The sequence below is a fragment of the Sprattus sprattus genome (genome assembly GCF_963457725.1).
Source record: "Sprattus sprattus genome assembly, chromosome: 5".
In the NCBI taxonomy this organism is placed as follows: Eukaryota; Metazoa; Chordata; class Actinopteri; order Clupeiformes; family Clupeidae; genus Sprattus; species Sprattus sprattus.
The window spans coordinates 30,298,376-30,317,258 of record NC_137924.1 but is presented as its reverse complement, the minus strand read 5'-3'; the positions used below and the strand labels follow the sequence as shown (position 1 = coordinate 30,317,258).

Sequence of the window (18,883 nt, the reverse complement as noted above, 5' to 3'; positions counted from 1 at the left end):
ACCTACAGATTACAAGGGTTTATGGGACAAATCATTTGTCATCAGCCTGTTGTCTCTCCAGTGGCAAAGGTCACGCATCAGAAATAATGGGGTCACGTCAGTCACCATGTGGATGGAGATGTCCTACTCCTGTTTCCCCCGTCCTGACCGGCAGCTTCAATCCTTGGAGCTGTCGCCTGAACGTCTCAGCTCCTCAGAGGCTGTCAGCTCATCTGCCATTCACAGATACATTTCAGTCAGAGAACTCTGTGTAATGGTATTTTTCTTTTTTTCAAACAAACCCATCAGATTTTGAACGTATTCTCAGTGAGTGGTTGTTTTATGTGGTATTCAACCGATCACAGTTGCTTTAAAGAAGTGATCGTGCATGTGCATCATAACTATAACGTGCACAGGACTAAATGAACTGCTTATTTCACATCTATTGCTTATGAAAGAAAAAAGATACGGATTACCTCCTAATGCTGAGCCAGACAGTTCTATTCTTGTATCCGTGGCAATACGCCTATATAATTATATGCTATCATTCTATTCCTGTATTCTATCAGGGTGTATTGCTCATCAGATGACATTAGTTGGCTGCAGTGCTGTACTCAGAGTCCTCACTAACCAGACTGCGGATGGTTGCTGGCAACACAGTGTGCTTCCACTTCCCCCATCAGCTCTGATGTTGGTATGGCAACGTCAGGAGACAGGGGATCATGGTCTGAGAGTCTCTTATTCAACTCCGTTGGAGAATCTTCCTCTGCAAAACAGATTTAAACTGGAGCTAGTAATGTGATAAACATTAGTACTGATCGTACCAACTAGTAATAGTTATAAACCAGTAAACTAGACCATGTAAAGTATAAGTATTAGAAGTAAAGATGTTACTTAAAAGTTAGGTAAAAGCACTTTTGAAAACTGAATAAAATGAGAACTAACAGTTTTGACCAGTGTTTTCAGCTGTGTGTGTTAATATGTAACATGTTAAATGCAGAAAGTATACATTGCCCAACAGACTTGTACTAATGAAAAGGATTGGTAGAAAGCTGGGTACACTGAAGGTGTTTTGGCAGATCGGTGGAATGTATAAAAGTGTGGCGCTGTTCTGCTGACGGATGGGCTTCATTATGTTTCTGTCACCTGGACTCATGAGGGCCATGAGCTGCTCATTTGCATCGGTCGAGGGAGATATCGATTCCTCCAGCTGCCTGAAGTCTTCAGGAGACTCAAGGCCTTGTTCTGCAACAAAACAGTGAACAAGAAGAAAATTATAGATTTAATACTATTCTATTATATCTTTAGAGTGCCTTTGTCTCCGACTCAAAATTCCCCCTGAACTTTTATGGCACTGATGGACCATAACATGGACTACAATTTCTGTAGACAAAGACCCCTGCTAAATAGCCAAAACGTAAGCATAAAATAAACACATAAATAAACCGCGAAACAACCACCCTGACGTTAATAGTTTGCATTCTGTTCCCTGATCTAAGTTTGCATGAATGTAGGTTAAGATCCTTTGCGCGCTGCTGTGCCAGAGAGAGCTGTGTGATCCAGGGTGGGCTTCGCTTTCCGCTCGGCTGGCCTTCGCTGTTTGAATAGAGAGGCTCTGTCAGGCTCCGTCACGCTCACTAGAGGCATGGAGATCCCACCGCTGACACACTTAACCACTCAATGGACAAAGGGTAAAACGGTAAAAGAAAGTGGAGGGCAGATTTTTGAATAGATGTAGAGAGAGCGCGAGAGAGATGGGATGAGAGAGAGAGAGAGAGATGGGATGAGAGAGAGAGAGATGGGATGAGAGAGATGAAGAGAGAAAGAGAGAGAGATGGGATGGGAGAGAGATAAAGAGAGAGAGAGAGATCGCGCGAGAAAGAGATGGGATGAGAGAGAGATGGGATGTCATGTCCTCTACATGCTCACTGCATTACAACTCTATCTTTCTATGGTGACAGGACGTGACGAGTGGTGACAAAACGTGAGCCCTTGTACAGATTAACATTCTGCTGAATAATAGAATGTACTTCTTGGTTCCACTTTGTGAGTGTTCTTCATCAGTAATTTCTGACAGCATGCATCATACAAATAAAGGTGACTAGTGTCAATAGCACATAATCATCTGTATTTTCATTGGAGTTACATACTGTAGCATTATTTATTATTAAGCAAGTATAGTATATTAATGAACCAATATGTAATATTAACATTAAGAAGTAGTATGCAATTATGAGCCTAAGGGTGTAGTTTGGTTACCTTCACCATGGTGAAGGGATCCCATCTCCCTCTCATCACCGCCCTCATTATCTGCAGCAATCTCGCCAAAGATGAAGTCAATCTTCTGTTGAGCGTGCTGCAGGTTGGAGGAGCCGTGGACAGAGTTTTCCAGAATGTCCCTGGCAAAGCGGGCCCTCAGGGACTCTGGGGCCATCTGGCGGGCCTCTACGGGGTCCGTGGGGCCCATCATGGCCCTCCACTCCTCCACAGCGCTCTCTTTGGTCAGCACCAGCATCAGACAGGGGCCCCTGAGGGACACACAAGGGAAAAGGAGTCTGGAGAGTCTCCCTGAATATTTACCACAAAGTGTGGAAAGATATTGCAAGTCTGGAAGTACGATGTAAATATATATACACACACACACACACACACACACATACATTGTAGTCCCCCTACAAAGCAGATTTGTGTTGCATAGCTCATAGCTCTTCATCTATTCTTTGTCAGTGCTTGTGAGGTGTTTAGCTGTTGTAGGAAGTAAGGATGCATCCCGTTTATGTGGCCAAAAGATTTCAGTGGTTACAAACACGGGAGTGTAACAGCGTCAGCATCAGGAAAGTGAGGGCGTGAATGCTGTGGCTGGTGCCACAGGAAGAAGTTTTAATGTTAACATTGGCTAATACACGTGAAGGTATTCTGCATTCCATATCCAGCGCCCAAGACTACAATTATCTCCATCTCTCTCATAGCCAGGAGCGAGCTCGGAGTATGAATCCCACACTAATCTGAAGGGAGCGCTCGCAGTCTCATCTCCGCAGATAGCCTGCAGCGAGCTTGACTGTGCCCATTAACATGGGGGAGGCTCGGGGCGGGGGGTGGGGAAGGGGATGATGAGGGAGGAATGGGACAAGTGCGGTGGCGTCTGTGCTGCCTGTCCAGTCACTCCAGTTCTGAGAACGGGGCCAAGGTGCTTACATAACAGCAGTTGGCGACGCGGGGCCAATGGAAGAGGACGGCCACATCTGAGAGAGGATCTGCACTGTGATGATGAGGAGGAATCTGCAGATGGAGCGGATAGATACAAATACACCCCTTTCAGGCCCTGGAGTCTGGAAAGCGCCTTGAGACAATTTGATTGTTTTTTGGTGCTACATAAATAAAATTGAATTGAATTGAGCAGCCGACTGCAGGAGAGGGAGCTGAGGCAGATCTGCCCCTTCTCTGGCGTCTGTCCCCAATGTCGTCCTATGGGCATGCAGTACACTCTCTGGCCTGTAGGGTGTCCAACACTAGGGGAGATCTGGCACTAGTGTCCAACACTAGGGGAGATCTAGCCTGGTGACACCAGCCTACGTATTTCCGCCTGAATTGATTTCAAGCTCATACTCAGTCTGGCCCAACCCCATTGACAATCGTCTCCAGAACTCAAAATTTTGCAGGACCAATCAGCGAACAGTTCAGAGCTGTGACGCAAAACTCGCCTTGGAGGAAAAGACACGAAAAGCTATCGGAAAAGTTGTCTCAACTCTCGTGAACATCAGAAAATTAAAAGGAGAACAAGAGTATTTTCTTGTAAGTTTTATGATTGGAAAGGACGTCGTAGCTCTTCTCCCAACTGGCTTTGGGAAGAGTTTAATCTACCGAATGCTTATTAAACGTTGCTGATTGGTTAGGGAACTCCAATGATTTTAAACCTCAAGATAAGCACCCGCCCATCTCGGAAACCAAAATGCATTGGGTTGGCCCAGACTGAAAGACGGAATGAAATGGAGTCACAGGCTGGTAACGGCCAGGCTAGGGGAGATCTGGCACAGGTCAACTTTGGATTGGTGGATAGAACTTGTTTGGAATTATCTGACCATTTCACATGACTCAAAGGTGCAGTCCTTGATTATAATACAATATCATTGTCCCCTGTCCACTGCCCATTGTCCAATGTCCCCTGTCCAATGTCCCCTGTCCAATGTGTGCAGTCAAAATCAAAAACCTCTGGTGTTCATGCACAGTCCTGGCTCTGTGAATGGGAAACAAACAGAGTGGCTGGGGCCGAGCCATACAGTATTCCAGCCAATCAACAACAAGGGGCGCTCATGCTTGTTGCTTCAGGAGCACGCAAAAGGGAGGGGTGCATTTGATTGGCTGTTGAAACCAAATATATACAACCTTTCACCTGGATCGATGACCTCACCTTCAACAGACCTTCATCTACAACGAGCCCTTCATCACCATTCTGATTGACACCTGTAATAACTCCTCTATGACTGTAAGCCCACAATAAGCCTCCTGCTTTCTCTCCCTCTCAGTGTAGACTCTTGTAACCCAACACACCACAGAGATCCTGATCACCCCTCGGGTTCTGGCTCTGCCACTCACTGACACATGAAGTCCACCAGCTGGCTGAAGAAGGGCTTGTCCCGGTGCTCCCTGTAGAACTCCTCTGCCATCTCCCTGGACAGAACAGCCTCCTTCTGTTGCATGATGGAGAACCCTCCCGCCTGGATCTCCTGCAGAATCTCCTCTGGGAGGAGGAAAGGAGGTGGAGGGAGGAAAAGAGGAAAGGAGGTGGAAAGAGAAATGTAATAAGTTACCCAGGGAATCTGTCATAATAAACTCAAGAGTTGAAGATTTGGATTCGTAAAAAAACACAAGGGTACTTTGTTGCACGGGCTGGGCTGTCATTCCCTGGAAAAAAATGCACCTTATCTAGAGAGGTTTGTTTGTTTGTTTTCAAAATAAATGTTTCTGCTTTTCTACTACACAGAGATAATCTTGCTTTTCAGGCATTTATCTTGCATTGAGAGTGAAAGTGGACTATAGGAAATCAATGCTGAGTAGTGGCGCCTTAAGGGAGCTTCTTCTGTGTTTAATAAAACACGGTGAACACCTCGGTGCTGTTCCATGCCGTCGGGCTTGATAACGGCCAGCGTGTCCTCCATCTTGGGGAAGAAGAAGTGGATCTCCTGCTCAGCCGTCTCCGAGCTCCCGCTGCCGTGGATCTGGTTAATGACTCCCCCGTCCGCCGAGAACCGGGCCCTCAGGCTGAGCAGAACAAACCGAACAACAGAACAGAGAACAGTTAGAGACAAAACTATAGAAACAGGATCAGGAAACTCAGAACAAGAGAACAGCTAGAGACAAAACTATAGAAACAGGATCAGGAAACTCAGTACAAGAGAACAGAGAACAGCTAGAGACAAAACTATAGAAACAGGATCAGGAAACTCAGTACAAGAGAACAGAGAACAGATAGAGACAAAACTATAGAAACAGGATCAGGAAACTCAGAACAAGAGAACAGCTAGAGACAAAACTATAGAAACAGGATCAGGAAAGTCAGTACAAGAGAACAGAGAACAGCTAGAGAAAAAAATATAGAAACAGGATCAGGAAACTCAGAACAAGAGAACAGAGAACAGCTAGAGACAAAACTATAGAAACAGGATCAGGAAACTCAGTACAAGAGAACAGAGAACAGCTAGAGACAAAACTATAGAAACAGGATCAGGAAACTCGGTACAAGAGAACAGAGAACAGCTAGAGACAAAACTATAGTAACAGGATCAGGAAACTCAGAACAAGAGAACAGAGAACAGCTAGAGACAAAACTATAGTAACAGGATCAGGAAACTCAGTACAAGAGAACAGAGAACAGCTAGAGACAAAACTATAGTAACAGGATCAGGAAACTCAGTACAAGAGAACAGAGAACAGCTAGAGACAAAACTATAGAAACAGGATCAGGAAACTCAGTACAAGAGAACAGAGAACAGCTAGAGACAAAACTATAGTAACAGGATCAGGAAACTCAGTACAAGAGAATGAGTAGTAACGGTGAAATAACGATAGATGTATGAGTAACTTGAGGAAAGTTATGATCAGATCAGTAACATGAGAGCATAATCAGGTTAGAGATTCAGTGTAAGGACACAGTGCCAGCATATTACTGGATAATTCAGAACCAATCTCTTACTTCACTGCAAGCACTCTCCACCATCAAAAGTAGGCTTGAAAAACTTACACACATAATATATAAAATATATACAGTATATATAAATTATATATATATACATTTGATGAACTGAACATTTTTTTTTTTGATAAACTGAATATTACACAATTCAAATATATGCATTTTTGGAGATAAGTTAAACACCTATAATAAATATGATTATATTGATATGTTTCTCTATGCTCTTGTTCTGAGCTGCACATATAAGCAGACCGCATGAGACACTGCATTTGATTTGGCCTGATCGACCCCACTGAAATATCTAGGCTGCCCCTTTAGATGACTAACAGAAGACCAGATACACACTGACAGGATGGAAAGGCAAGTCATTACTGAAATACCCATACACTGTCATTTCATTTAGCAACAAAACAGCCTTGACGCTTAGGGTATTAGTGAAAGGACACCCCTGCCAAAAATCTAAGTTCCAACTGTTAAAGTGCTGCTGGGGAAATAATGTTGGAGCCACTGCTGGGTTGTGTGTGTCTATATCCGTGTTGGGGTTAGGTTCTGGGTTGTGTGTGTCTATATCCGTGTTAGGGTTAGGTTCTGGGTCGGTACCAGTCTGGTTCCTCCTCCTGGGCCTGGCTGACATCCGTGGGACCCAGCATGCTCCTCCAGTGCTGCACAGCATCTCTCCTGACCAAGGCCAGAGCCAGCACTGGTCCACTGAGGAGACACAAGCACAACGGTAACGCTGTGTTCAATCTATAACAGCACTGGAGCTCACTGACTCTTAACGTCCCACGTTATAATAATAATAATGCATTTAATTTGTCGCGCACTCTTCATTCAGTTGAATCTCAGAGTGCCACATAGTACATAGTAAAAACATAGTTAAATCAAACTATAATAATAATATTGAACTAAGCCTAACATGAAACATTAGAAATACGATCAAAATAATCACTGATTGAATCACTGATTAATTCTTTGTTTATGCAACATGGAAAACTGCCTTTGTTTGTTGTGTTCGGAGTCCTTAATTGCATTAAACACAAAATCACTTTTCAAATGTTAGAAGAAAAGGATACAAAAACTCAACAATGCCAGTTCTCTAGAATGTTGTTGTCTTGGCAGGTTCCATGTGCGTGTTCTTTAGAACTCATTTCTCCGCGTGTTCTTTAGAACTAAGTTTTTTGTGCAGTACCTGGTCATATTCTGAAGGAGCGCTGGGAAGTAGTCCTGCTCCAGATGCTGGCTGTAGAACTGCCTGACCTGCTCCTCGGTCAGAGTCAGCTCCTTCTGCAGGGCCACCGTGAAGCCGGCGTCTCGGATGAGGGACAGCAGCTCGTCTGCAGAGACAATCCAGTCTGTTTTTACCATTCACATATGCAATCACTGCTCCATGTCTCATGACCTGCAGGACATCTAACATCCTCTGTCTGACTACAGGAAGCTCTCATTTGCCTGGCAATAAACCCCATCAACTTGTTAAAGATATTCCACATTCCATTGAGACACAACACTGCATTGTGTCTTTGTGGATAAGGACACAAGGTACCTGAGGAGGGCCTGTGTGATTCAAATGTTATAACTGTACGTGAAATGAGTTTAGCAGCATTTACAGTTTGCAGAAATGCTTCTCTTTTTGGCGGTGAACCTCATTACCATATAATATGTTATTGTTTGTGTAAAAATGCATGGTAAAAATTATAATAAATAAAAAGTAAATGGTGAATATGAACCGTGAGATCGTCACGACGACCTCAACTGTGCAACACTGCTGTTGGTGTTCGTGTTTCTATTTAGGCGCTAGCTGCTGTCCTCGAGGGCTTAACAAAACAGGAACCATATTAAGGGTAGTGTGAGGGTGTGGGTCGAGGTGAGGACTGCTTGGGTAAACAGATTTTTGAAACGCTACACGCGTGTTTCTTGGCAGCGCACCTCTGTGTTCCCTGGCAAGCTGTGGCCGGATCAGCGCCAACGTCCTCTCTGCGGGTCGCCCTTCCGCTGCGGCCCGTGTGGGCTCCTGCTCCGGGGCGGCTGCCGATGATGCCGTTCGGAAGGTGGGGAAGAAGAAGGCCAGCTCCCTGCTGGCGCACTCGGAATCATCGCTGCCGTGGAGACCGTTGAACAGAGACTCCGTCCCGTACTGGGCACGCAGGCTGCAGGGGAGAGGGAGGAGGGGAAGAGAGAGAGAAGAGAGGAGCGGGGGATCGAGAGAGAGATAAAGAGAAGGAACCGGGTGAGAGAGAGAGAGAGAGAGAGAGAGAGAGAAAGATAGAGACAGTTAGAGACACATATAAATATATATAGACAGAAGGGACAGAGAGAGAGGGACAAAGTGAAAGAGAGTGATAGATAGGGAGAGGTGGAAAGAATGAGAGAAGGACACAGAGGAGAAGGAGAGAACGAGAGAGGTATGGAGAGAGAATGAGGAGGAGGGAGAAAGAAGGAAGGAAGTGAGAGGCAAAGAAAGACAGAGAGTTTGAGGTTAAGTTGAGGGTTAGAGTTTTTATTAAAGAGAGAGAGTGATCACATCAGGAGAAGAGAAGAGACGCGGAGCAGGAAATAGCAGGATATCTCAGGAGGGAGGGAGGGAGGGAGGGAGAGAGAGAGAGGGAGGGAAGGAGGGAGGGAGAGAGTGAATATAAGACAAACACACACAGGAAAAACACAGGTGAAACAACATTCAGCCAACAAAATAGGACCAGTATAGATATATGAATGGATGCTTAATACATTTAACTAAAGAATGTGATATTCCTAATTTAGCCTTTTACAATCCGATGGGAATTCACATTGCATGAGACATATCCCAACTTACTGTCCTCTAATACAAATAATAGCCGGATAAGGGAAAGAGAGGGAGGGGGAAAGAGATAGATAGATAGAGAGAGAGAGAGAGAGAGAGAGAGAGAGAGAGAGAGAGAGAGAGAGAGAGAGAGAGAGAGAGAGAGAGAGAGAGCGTGGGGTGCAGGGTGAGGCACAGATGGCTGCGCTGCCGGAACCTTGCAAGGGCAGAGGGAAGGGGAGAACAGCGAGAGAGAAGTGAGGAACGCGTGTCCCTCCCCGTGCCAAGATGTGCCGCATCACAGAACGCACATTCCAGCAGGAGCGCAAATAAAACACACACACAAACACACACACACACACACACACACACACACAAACACACACACACACACACACACACACACACACACACACACACACACACACAAAAACACAAACACACACACACACACACACACACACACACACACACACACACAAACACAAACACAAACACACACACACACACACACACAAACACACAAACACACAAACACACACACAAACACAAACACAAGCACACACTTCCAGAGCAGGAAAGGCGTATCATTATCTGTATGTGGCTCCCTGGGACCAGAGCCTGGGATCCTGGCATTGCTAGTATCTCATTCTAGCAGCTAGGCCACAGTCTGTAGGCCACCGGAACCTGTTACATCTCTAGTGAACAGGAACCAGTAACATCTATAGGCCACAGGAACCTTTAACATCTCTAGGCCACAGGAACCTGTAACATCTCTAGGCCACAGGAACCTGTAACGTCTCTAGGCCACTGGAACCTGTAACGTCTCTAGGCCACTGGAACCTGTAACGTCTCTAGTGGACAGAAGAAGAGTCTGAAACCCTATTTGGTTCAGGATGCCACTCTGATCAGTAAGGGGTGTGCAAAATCCATATTGAAACAAATTATGACCCATGATGAGGTCTGAACCTCGGCCAAACCCTGTGCAGAGAGTTTGCTCTTTTACAGGAATTACGCTGCAAATATACACAAAGTGGCACATTATATATTCTCTACATCACTTCTTTTCAGAACATTGATGTGAGATGGGCAGGGCCTGTGGTGTTCACTGTGTTAGGCTGTACTGGAGCAGGGGACCGTGTGTATCGACAGGACCACAAATGGTCACATGCATCCATGTTAGCCACTGGACCATGTTGCCATCATCCCCTGACCAACACCCCTGGCATCAGATACTGGAGCTGGGTACTGTGGTACTGTTGGTACTGCCCTGTGGGTACTGTGGGTACTGTGGTACTGTTGGTACTGCCCTGTGGGTACTGGAGCTGAGCCCTGGGTACTGTGGGTACTGTGGGTACTGGAGCTGGGCCCTGGGTACTGTGTGCAGGGGCGATCCCATTTCATTGTAGGGGGGGACAATACATGGTAACATTTCAGAGAGCAATTCCTACTGATTATTGTACGACCTCTCTACCTCCTGTACCACTGTCGCCCTGTGTCGTCAACACCAGCATTGTTCATGGAGCGCAGGAAAAAATGACATTCATTTACCTTCAACAAATCTGGAGAGGCACTAAGATGTAGACCTACATTTATTTAGTAGCATTAACCTGCCCCTGACAGGACAGTGTCCTAACTGTCTAGCTAGCTATTGTAACGGTGTTAATTACCGGCATGCGTGTGTTATCGGCAAACATTCACGTTGTCAGGTCAATCCATTATTAAACTTGTGTATACTTGTGCATATCGATTGGAATTCGTAAATGGAGTTTAGAAAAACGTCTTCTTTACATGTTCTTACTGCGTTCAAGAATGAGGGTAATCTCTTTACATATCGTGTATCATAGCGTGAGTGAGAGGAGAAAACAATCTCACAACCTGACCGTGTCCTGGGCAAATTGACTGAAACACGGAGCTGTTGGTAGCCCCGCCCGTTGGAAACAGCATGTGAACCAAACCATTCTATTGAGGAATAGGGGGATCATTATTTTTCAACACCTAAAAAGCACATTGTTTTACGTTTATAATAAGCACCGGTGGTGTCGTCGTGTGTTTATTTCAAATAACTATATAAAAAAAAAAAAAAGAATTTGTCGGGGGGAACAACTTTATGGTAGGGAGGGACACGTCCCCCCCGGGATCTCCGCCTATGACTGTGGGAGCTGGGCCCTGGGTACTTTGGGTACTGGTGGTACTGTGGGTACTGAAGCTGGGCCCTGGGTAGTGTGGGTACTGCCCTGTGACTGTCTGCTACTCCTAACTAGATAACCAACTAGGCAGGATGAATCAAATGTGTGGGAATATACATCTCTGCTGATATCGATAAAGAGCAAAATAATACAATAAGAGAAGGAACACACACTGGGGTACACTACAAAAACAGCACACAAACACACACATGCATGCAGAGAGATAGATAGAGAAAGAGAAAGACAGACAAAGACAATATTTCTACAGACCATCAATTTGGAGGTATAAGAATATTAACGTTGAATGCAGCGTCTCCATGTAAAAGCACCTCCAGACAGTGAAGGTGTGTATTGTGTCTGTGTATCTCTGCTCTGAGGGAACTGAACCAGTGCCAGTCCCCGAGCCATATGCTAAAGAGTGCATCATGACCTGAGAGGGTGCCAGCATGTTGTGATGTAACACTGGCCATTGTGATGTAACACTGGCCATTGTGATGTAACACTGGCCATTGTGATGTAACACTGACCATTGTGTTGTCACACTGGCCATCAGCCTACGCATGGCTGTACTGCACCGCAAGTGAAGGTGTGCATTTAAATATGTCAGCCTTTCCAACACATTACCGCCTGAAATATTAGTCGGAGGGAACTGTAAGCTGAGACCCGCTGTACCTGTCAGGTTTGTCCCTCCTGGCCTCCTCTATGTCCGCAGGGCCGATGAACTCTCTCCAGGCGGGGACGGCGTCTGCGGAGGCCTCAGTTTGTGAGATCACCAGCACGTGAGACGGCCCGCTGGCCATGAACTCCACCAGCTCCTGGAAATAGGGCTGCACAAAGACCACAGGAGAGAATTGTGGGTAATGCTTCATGTTGCCGTGACAGGGTGTGACGGGGTGTGACATTACATGGCGTGAGACAACAGTATCCATGACATGACAGTGGAAGATGATGGGATGTTGTACATTTATACTAAGAAACCCTGCAATCTTCGCCTTTTAGTTGTCAGAATGACTCAGTAACGTGGCAGTGAGGGTAAATAAGACATGACATTTTTCTTGGGACATTTTCTGTTCTAGGTCTCGTCGTGAGCTTGTCACTGGCATGCCATAAGGGTAATGGCTGAATAAATTCAAGGTTCTTCAAGGTTTGTCACACAGATGTCAGCATTTGCCATCACAGGGAAAGTACTACTATGTCCAGGAGGTTCAGTTACATACACACTGGAAATGGAAGGTCATAGGCTTGTAATTGTATGTAAATGTCATGTATGCTAAATTTCCTATTTTCACTCAGAAATGTATATATTTATACACTCAGAAATGTAAATATTTATACACTCAGAAATGTATACATTTACACACAAACAAAACGCTTTCTCCATTCTTTTGTCCTTTGATCATATTGTTTCACACAAACCATTGTTCACTTCTAAGTGCTCTCTCTCTCTTTTACATGCGCGCACCACTGCACACATACACAAACACACAAACACACATACACACACATATACACACACACATATACTACTTACACACATAAATACACAAACACACACACACAGACATATACTTCTTACACACACAGACACACACACACACACACACACACACACACACACACACACACACACACACACACACACACACACACACATCCCCTCTGTACCTGGTCCTCCTTGTGCTGGTAGAAGACACGTGCCTCATTCTCCGTCAGGGTCCTCTCCTCATGGGCCAGGATCTCAAAGCCTGCATCCTGGATCTGAGAGACGTAATTGAGTCGGCTATCTCCTGCGCTCTTATCTCTCTTCGCTGGGCAGCAGGGGCTCTTTCAACCGCCATAATTTACTTACAGCAGGAGCCGTGCAGCTCGTTACTATCACACACAGACATCTGGCCGTTCTGGTGCGCTTTGATGGCGCACGGTTTCTGTGTGTGTGTGCCGTGTGTCTGTTATTTTGCTGTTGTTTTAAAGACGCTTCGCTCTCTTACCTTCATGATGATCTCGCTGGCTTTGCCGTGTGCGACAACATCTGGTTTAATGATCGCAACCGTGTAGGATTTGTGCGCTGGGACTGAAAGGAGAGAGTGATTAAGATGACCGTACAGGAGGAAGAAAAGAAAGAATCACAGGTTCCCTTTTATACTGAGTGTCATTAGGCTATACACACATAATAATTAATTAATGATCATGCTGTCTCAAGATGTACTTGGGGTCAAGGTTAGTTTTACAGTCAGTAGCATGTAATAATATTACATATTACTTGCATAAGAGTTGAATAGTATTATCTATTAGTAATGCGAGCACCCTGTTATGGGGACACTTACAATGAGACCTAATTGTGTTCTCAGGCAGAAAAATAACCATCAGTACCCACCCAGTACGTCTTCATCGCTTTGGTCAATCTCAATGGCCTCCTCCTCCTCTTCATCGATCAGACCTTCATCTTTCACCTGGCCCACAATGCATGGGGCGGATCACACAATAGGAATGAAAGGAAAAGACAGCAGACTTGATGTACAGTCACACATGGCTTAATGCAGATAATATGAGGAAAATGAGTGTCCCACTGAATCTCTCCGTTTCCCTTTCTGTACTGTACCTATGAGGACACACACACACACACACACACACACACACACACACACACACACACACACACACACACAACTGCACAAGGTGACTGCTGGATTCACATTCCATGAAATGAGTCATTAGTTAATAACAATTTAAGGTTTTTATGGTCCAAGGGGCTTGTGGTTTCTGTAACGTGCCTTGACACTTTGTTCTTTGTTAAAAGCGCTGGAAAAAAATAAAAGGGAATTTAATTGAACTTATTTGCCTTTGTGTTCATATCTGAAGGAACAGGTTTGTTCGCTGAACACAAAATAGCTGAAGCAAGGCCAAATCTAATGAACTTTGGGGGGGGGGGAGTTTTTTACAGAACCCTTATGCTGGCACAAAGAACCCCTTAATCAGCTATTTTCTCAGTCTGGCCTAACCCCATGCATTTTCATTTCCGAGATGGGCGGGTGCTTAGCTTGAGGTTTAAAATCATTGGAGTTCCCTTAACCAATCAGCAACGTTTGGTAAGCATTCGGTAGATTAAACTCCAAGCCAGTTGGGAGAAGAGCTACGACATCCTTTCCAATCATAAAACTTACAAGACAATACTCTTGTTCTCCTTTTAATTTTCTGATGTTCTCGAGAGTTGAGACAACTTTTCCAATAGCTTTTCGTGTCTTCCTCCAAGGCGAGTTGTGCGTCACAGCTGTGAACTGTTCGCTGATTGGTGCGGTTAGATTTTGAAGCCTGGAAACGATTGTCAACGGGGTTGGGCCAGACTGAGTATGAGCTTGAAATCAATTCAGGCGGAAATACGTAGGCTGGTGTCACCAGGCTACTCCAAAGGTACCTGGACGTTTAAATGTTCTTCAAAGAACTTTCATGGGTTCTTATATTAGGACATGACAGATCTCTAAGGTTCTGGATAGCACCTTTTTTCCTAGCATGTAGAGGGCGCAAGTCTATCTTGGATGCTATATAATTTATTTTTGAGAAAAAAACATTTACAAACTTAGGCAACAAGGGCCAAGTAGGTGGTCTTTCTCTAATCAAAGACCAACTAGGTCCTTTCGCTGAGAATAAATCTCTGTGCTTTGAAACAGAGACTCTTATTCAGACTCAAAAGGGCCAGATCATGGATAGATACAGAGACTCTTATTCAGACTCGAAAGGGCCATATCATGGATAGATACAGAGACTATTATTCAGACTCGAAAGGGCCAGATCATGGATAGATGTGCCAGATCATGGTTAGATGTGCCAGATCATGGTTAGATGTGCCAGATCATGGATAAATGTGCCAGATCATGGTAAGATGTGCCAGATAATGGATAGATGTGCCAGATCATGGTTAGATGTGCCAGATCATGGATAGATGTGCCAGATCATGGTTAGATGTGCCAGATCATGGATAAATGTGCCAGATCATGGTTAGATGTGCCAGAGCATGGTTAGATGTGCCAGATCATGGATAGATGTGCCAGATCATGGTTAGATGTGCCAGATCATGGATAGATGTGCCAGATCATGGTAAGATGGGGCAAGATGTATCCCTGGTGGACGACCAAAATAGAAGCAAACCAAGCCTGGACCATTTATGGATAAACAAATGACACAGATAAACAAATATAAGGAGGTACAATATAAGGATAAAGAGGAGGTAGAAGAAACTCCAAAGGTTATTATTTGGCTGTATAGCTACATTTACAGATATCTATATACTATATATATGGATATGCAGACATATGGTGTAATATATGTATAAATGTAGGTACATTCATAGATATCTATAGGGGTGTATATGGAAATGAAGCTATATGGTAATACATATATAAATGGAGGTACATTTATAGACATCTATAGATTATATATGTGGATATGTAGCTACATTTAGTGCAGGTAAAGCACTAGTCGAAGTGCCAATTAGGAAGGGTGGTTTTCTCTGAAGAGGTGGGTTTTCAAAAGCTTCTTAAAGGTAGAGCTATATTGTAATATCTTTATAAATGGAGGTAATGTAAATGTAGGTGTGAGCGTATCTGAGTGTCTAACTCTCACCACTCTGCGCTCGGCCCCCCCCTCCTCCAGCACCCTCTTCTCCTTGGCCAGCTCCTCCACCACCAGCTTCTGCAGGAGGGGCGCGTTGGCACCCCTCAGGACCCCCACCAGCTCCCCTCCCTGGTAGCAACACAACACCGACGTTAAGGGGAAGGAGCAGCAGCAGCTCTCAGTCTTGGCCAGATCTGGGCCTCATCTGGGCCAAATCACAGGCACAGTATGGGGCAGACGCGTTTCAGAGTCTCAGTGAATGTCACTGGGAGCATGAGAGATGAGAGTGGATGGAGCAGGTGTGAAATAGACTTGGGTAGCGGAGAGGATACCAACCAGGAGATGGAAAGGGGAAAGAAGTGTGTATGTGTGTGTGTATGTGTGTGTGTGTGTGTGTGTGTGTGTGTGTGTGTGTGTGTGTGTGTGTGTGTGTGTGATTGTGAGTGTGTGTTTGTGTGTTCTGGCCCAAGGTTTTCAGCAAAGATGCACACACACACAGAGACACACAAACAAACACAAACACACACACAGAGATAACCATCCCCACAAGGTGGAATTTATGCTGCTCAGGTTTTCACACATTTGTTCACTCACACACACACACACAGATACACACACACACACACACACACACACACACAGATACACACACACACACACACACACATACACACACAGATACACGTACACACAAGTGTGGAATTTATGCTGCGCAGGTGTTGTCACACACCCAAACTCCTGTATACACACACACGGGGGAGTAGAAAGAGACACAGCAGAATGTGTAATGCTAAAGTGTATCCCATACCCCGTAGAAGAGGAACGTGGGCTCACACTTGCCCCTGTATCTCTCCAGAGCCTCGATGCTGTCCGTCTCTGCCTATAGGGCGCATTAAGGTCACATTAAGGTCATCTAACACATCTCACAGTCACCCTCCCAAGGCTCCGAGGCACCTGGTACCTACACACAGACGACTCTGTCCCCCATCTTCATAGAAGAGGAAATAATGGGATCCGTGCCAATAAAAAATGTCTTCGGCTACTGTCTACCATAATAGTGTTTTATTTTTTTTTGCCAGGAAAAATGGTGCATGGTTGGATTTTCTACCAAATTGGTTCTCTACAAAGCTACATATTATATTACAGTATGTTGTTGGCTTTTCACAGGATTTAAATATTATTACAGCATTTTCGTCTCTCAGTCGGGGACTTACTGTTGCAAAATGTAAGAGGTCATCACCGAGTTCGTTCTTTATTTTTCTAAAAAGGCTGACGACGGCACGACAAGGGCCACACCACTGCTGATAGATATCAACAACTGCAAGGTAATCGCACACATTTTAGGCAAACACACACGCGGAGGTACCTCCTATGAACACTAGATGGCGTAAGTGCTGCATGCATGTACTGTAAAGGTATCTGAGGCGACAAAAACAACGAAAATATATCAATGAGAGTTTACGGCTAAATCAATTCACTTTCATAAAATTTGCAGAAGTCACGTGGTCACTTTTAAACCTTACCTGTTAGGCCCTTTGTACCGAGCATTTCACCCCATTGTTCCTCGTTTGTGATTGACACCTGTTCATAACAGGCAATTAATAAGTCGATAGTGCAACTTTAAATGTAGTGGTAGCATGCTACTCTACATACTGTCCGGGAAGATGTTCACTAACCTGCAGGCTGACTTCCTTCTTTTTGCCAGCCATTTAACATAATCCTCCAGGGATTTCAGGAAATCCTCCAGATAACGACATGCAGTGAGGAAAATTGGGTAGGTCAAATGCGTTTACAGGGCGAGGCGTCCCAATGCTATATTTTCTATTTTCTATCTTATATATATATATATATTTATATATAAGTCTTGAACATATATTAACACAAAGTCTCTCCCTAAGCCCCTGAGGCACACGGTCAATTTGTTTGGCTTTTGCCGTTGCCTAGCATCTCCAGTGCATGTGACCGGTGGGCGGGGAAGTCATTCACCGTTAAACTCATCTGGATTTCCTCTGCGACCACTGGCCGCAGGCCTGCACGTCCTGCAGGCCTTTGACCATTTTTCAACCAGCATTTTTTTTTTTTTAAATATTACTTTTTCAGAGAACCACTTTTGTGTAATGACTCTGTCATTTTTGTCCCCAATGACACATATGGAAGGAAAGTCATACACAATATCTCAATATCATTGCATTTGAACAGAGAATTCCAGAGAGAGAGAGAAAGAGATAGAGAGAGCACAATGGATGCCAGATTCTCATGGGAATAACCTGATATAATGTCTCGCTTAGTCTAGAAGATGCAAAGAAAATGTCATAAAGACTTCCATGGCAACAGATTTACATAGGCATTCATTTTTCCGTCCAAAGTTACCTACAGAACCAATATGGCCGGCTACAGACCCAGAATAAACTGACTGGAATAAAATATGATATCCATCATAATTAACCCTAGGTTACACATTTAAACTAAAAGTAGCAAGACTAAGCAAGGTTACCTGTTGTTTTTCACCTTCCTTCATCTTACAGTAATTGCCGTTGTCCGTGGCTACGTTAGGTGCAGTCAGAGTGGGAGGTGAGTGTGATGACTCATTTAATATCCCCTGCCTGTGCAGCCCTGTGCAGAGTGCTTGTGTGAACACAAGTGTTTATTACTGTGTGAGGGTCACCCCTCCCTCTCGGGGTGCCGGTGCTTCTGCTGAGAGAGGGGTGACTCCCTTAATGGCTTTCCACACAGCGGCAGTGGAGATGAGGAGCGATTCTCTGTGCCTCTCACTCGGAATAGTGCATCTAGGTAGAACATGCTTTATTAAATGAAAATGATGGCATTTATCAAAAAAAACAAAACATGAATAATAAAGCTCATCTCCACTGAATGGAAGGGTTATCTGAAGGGGTGGTGTCTCTATCTTCACCTTGGTATGAGTTCGGACTGCAGACTTCACAGATTAGGAAATCAAAATGAAGCCTGTCACATGCCTCAGCACCCCTCTCTGCCCCACCTCAAAATGAATGGCCTCGGACCAACTGTAAACTGTTAATAAATGGGGCCTCGCCTATGAAGAAACCTCCCGAAGAGGATAAGGGCCTTAGATTCCCTCACTGACTTTAAGTCTAACCTAAAAACTCACCTCTTCATCTCTGC

General features: G+C 44.7%; 1 protein-coding gene across 1 annotated transcript; it reads right to left on the bottom strand.

Moving 5' to 3' along the window:
• Positions 1–156: 156 nt before the first annotated feature.
• On the bottom strand, positions 157–17,451 carry nme9 (NME/NM23 family member 9; the record flags this gene model as incomplete). Its single annotated transcript, XM_080839755.1, has 18 exons — positions 157–212; positions 611–745; positions 1,126–1,224; positions 2,239–2,507; positions 4,573–4,717; positions 5,084–5,238; positions 6,770–6,877; positions 7,359–7,503; positions 8,096–8,316; positions 11,807–11,961; positions 12,800–12,892; positions 13,123–13,205; positions 13,509–13,584; positions 15,752–15,871; positions 16,551–16,622; positions 16,957–17,060; positions 17,266–17,323; positions 17,419–17,451. The coding sequence occupies 18 exons, from the start codon at positions 17,449–17,451 to the stop codon at positions 157–159; spliced, it is 2,127 nt and encodes a 708-aa protein (XP_080695881.1).
• Positions 17,452–18,883: the final 1,432 nt, after the last annotated feature.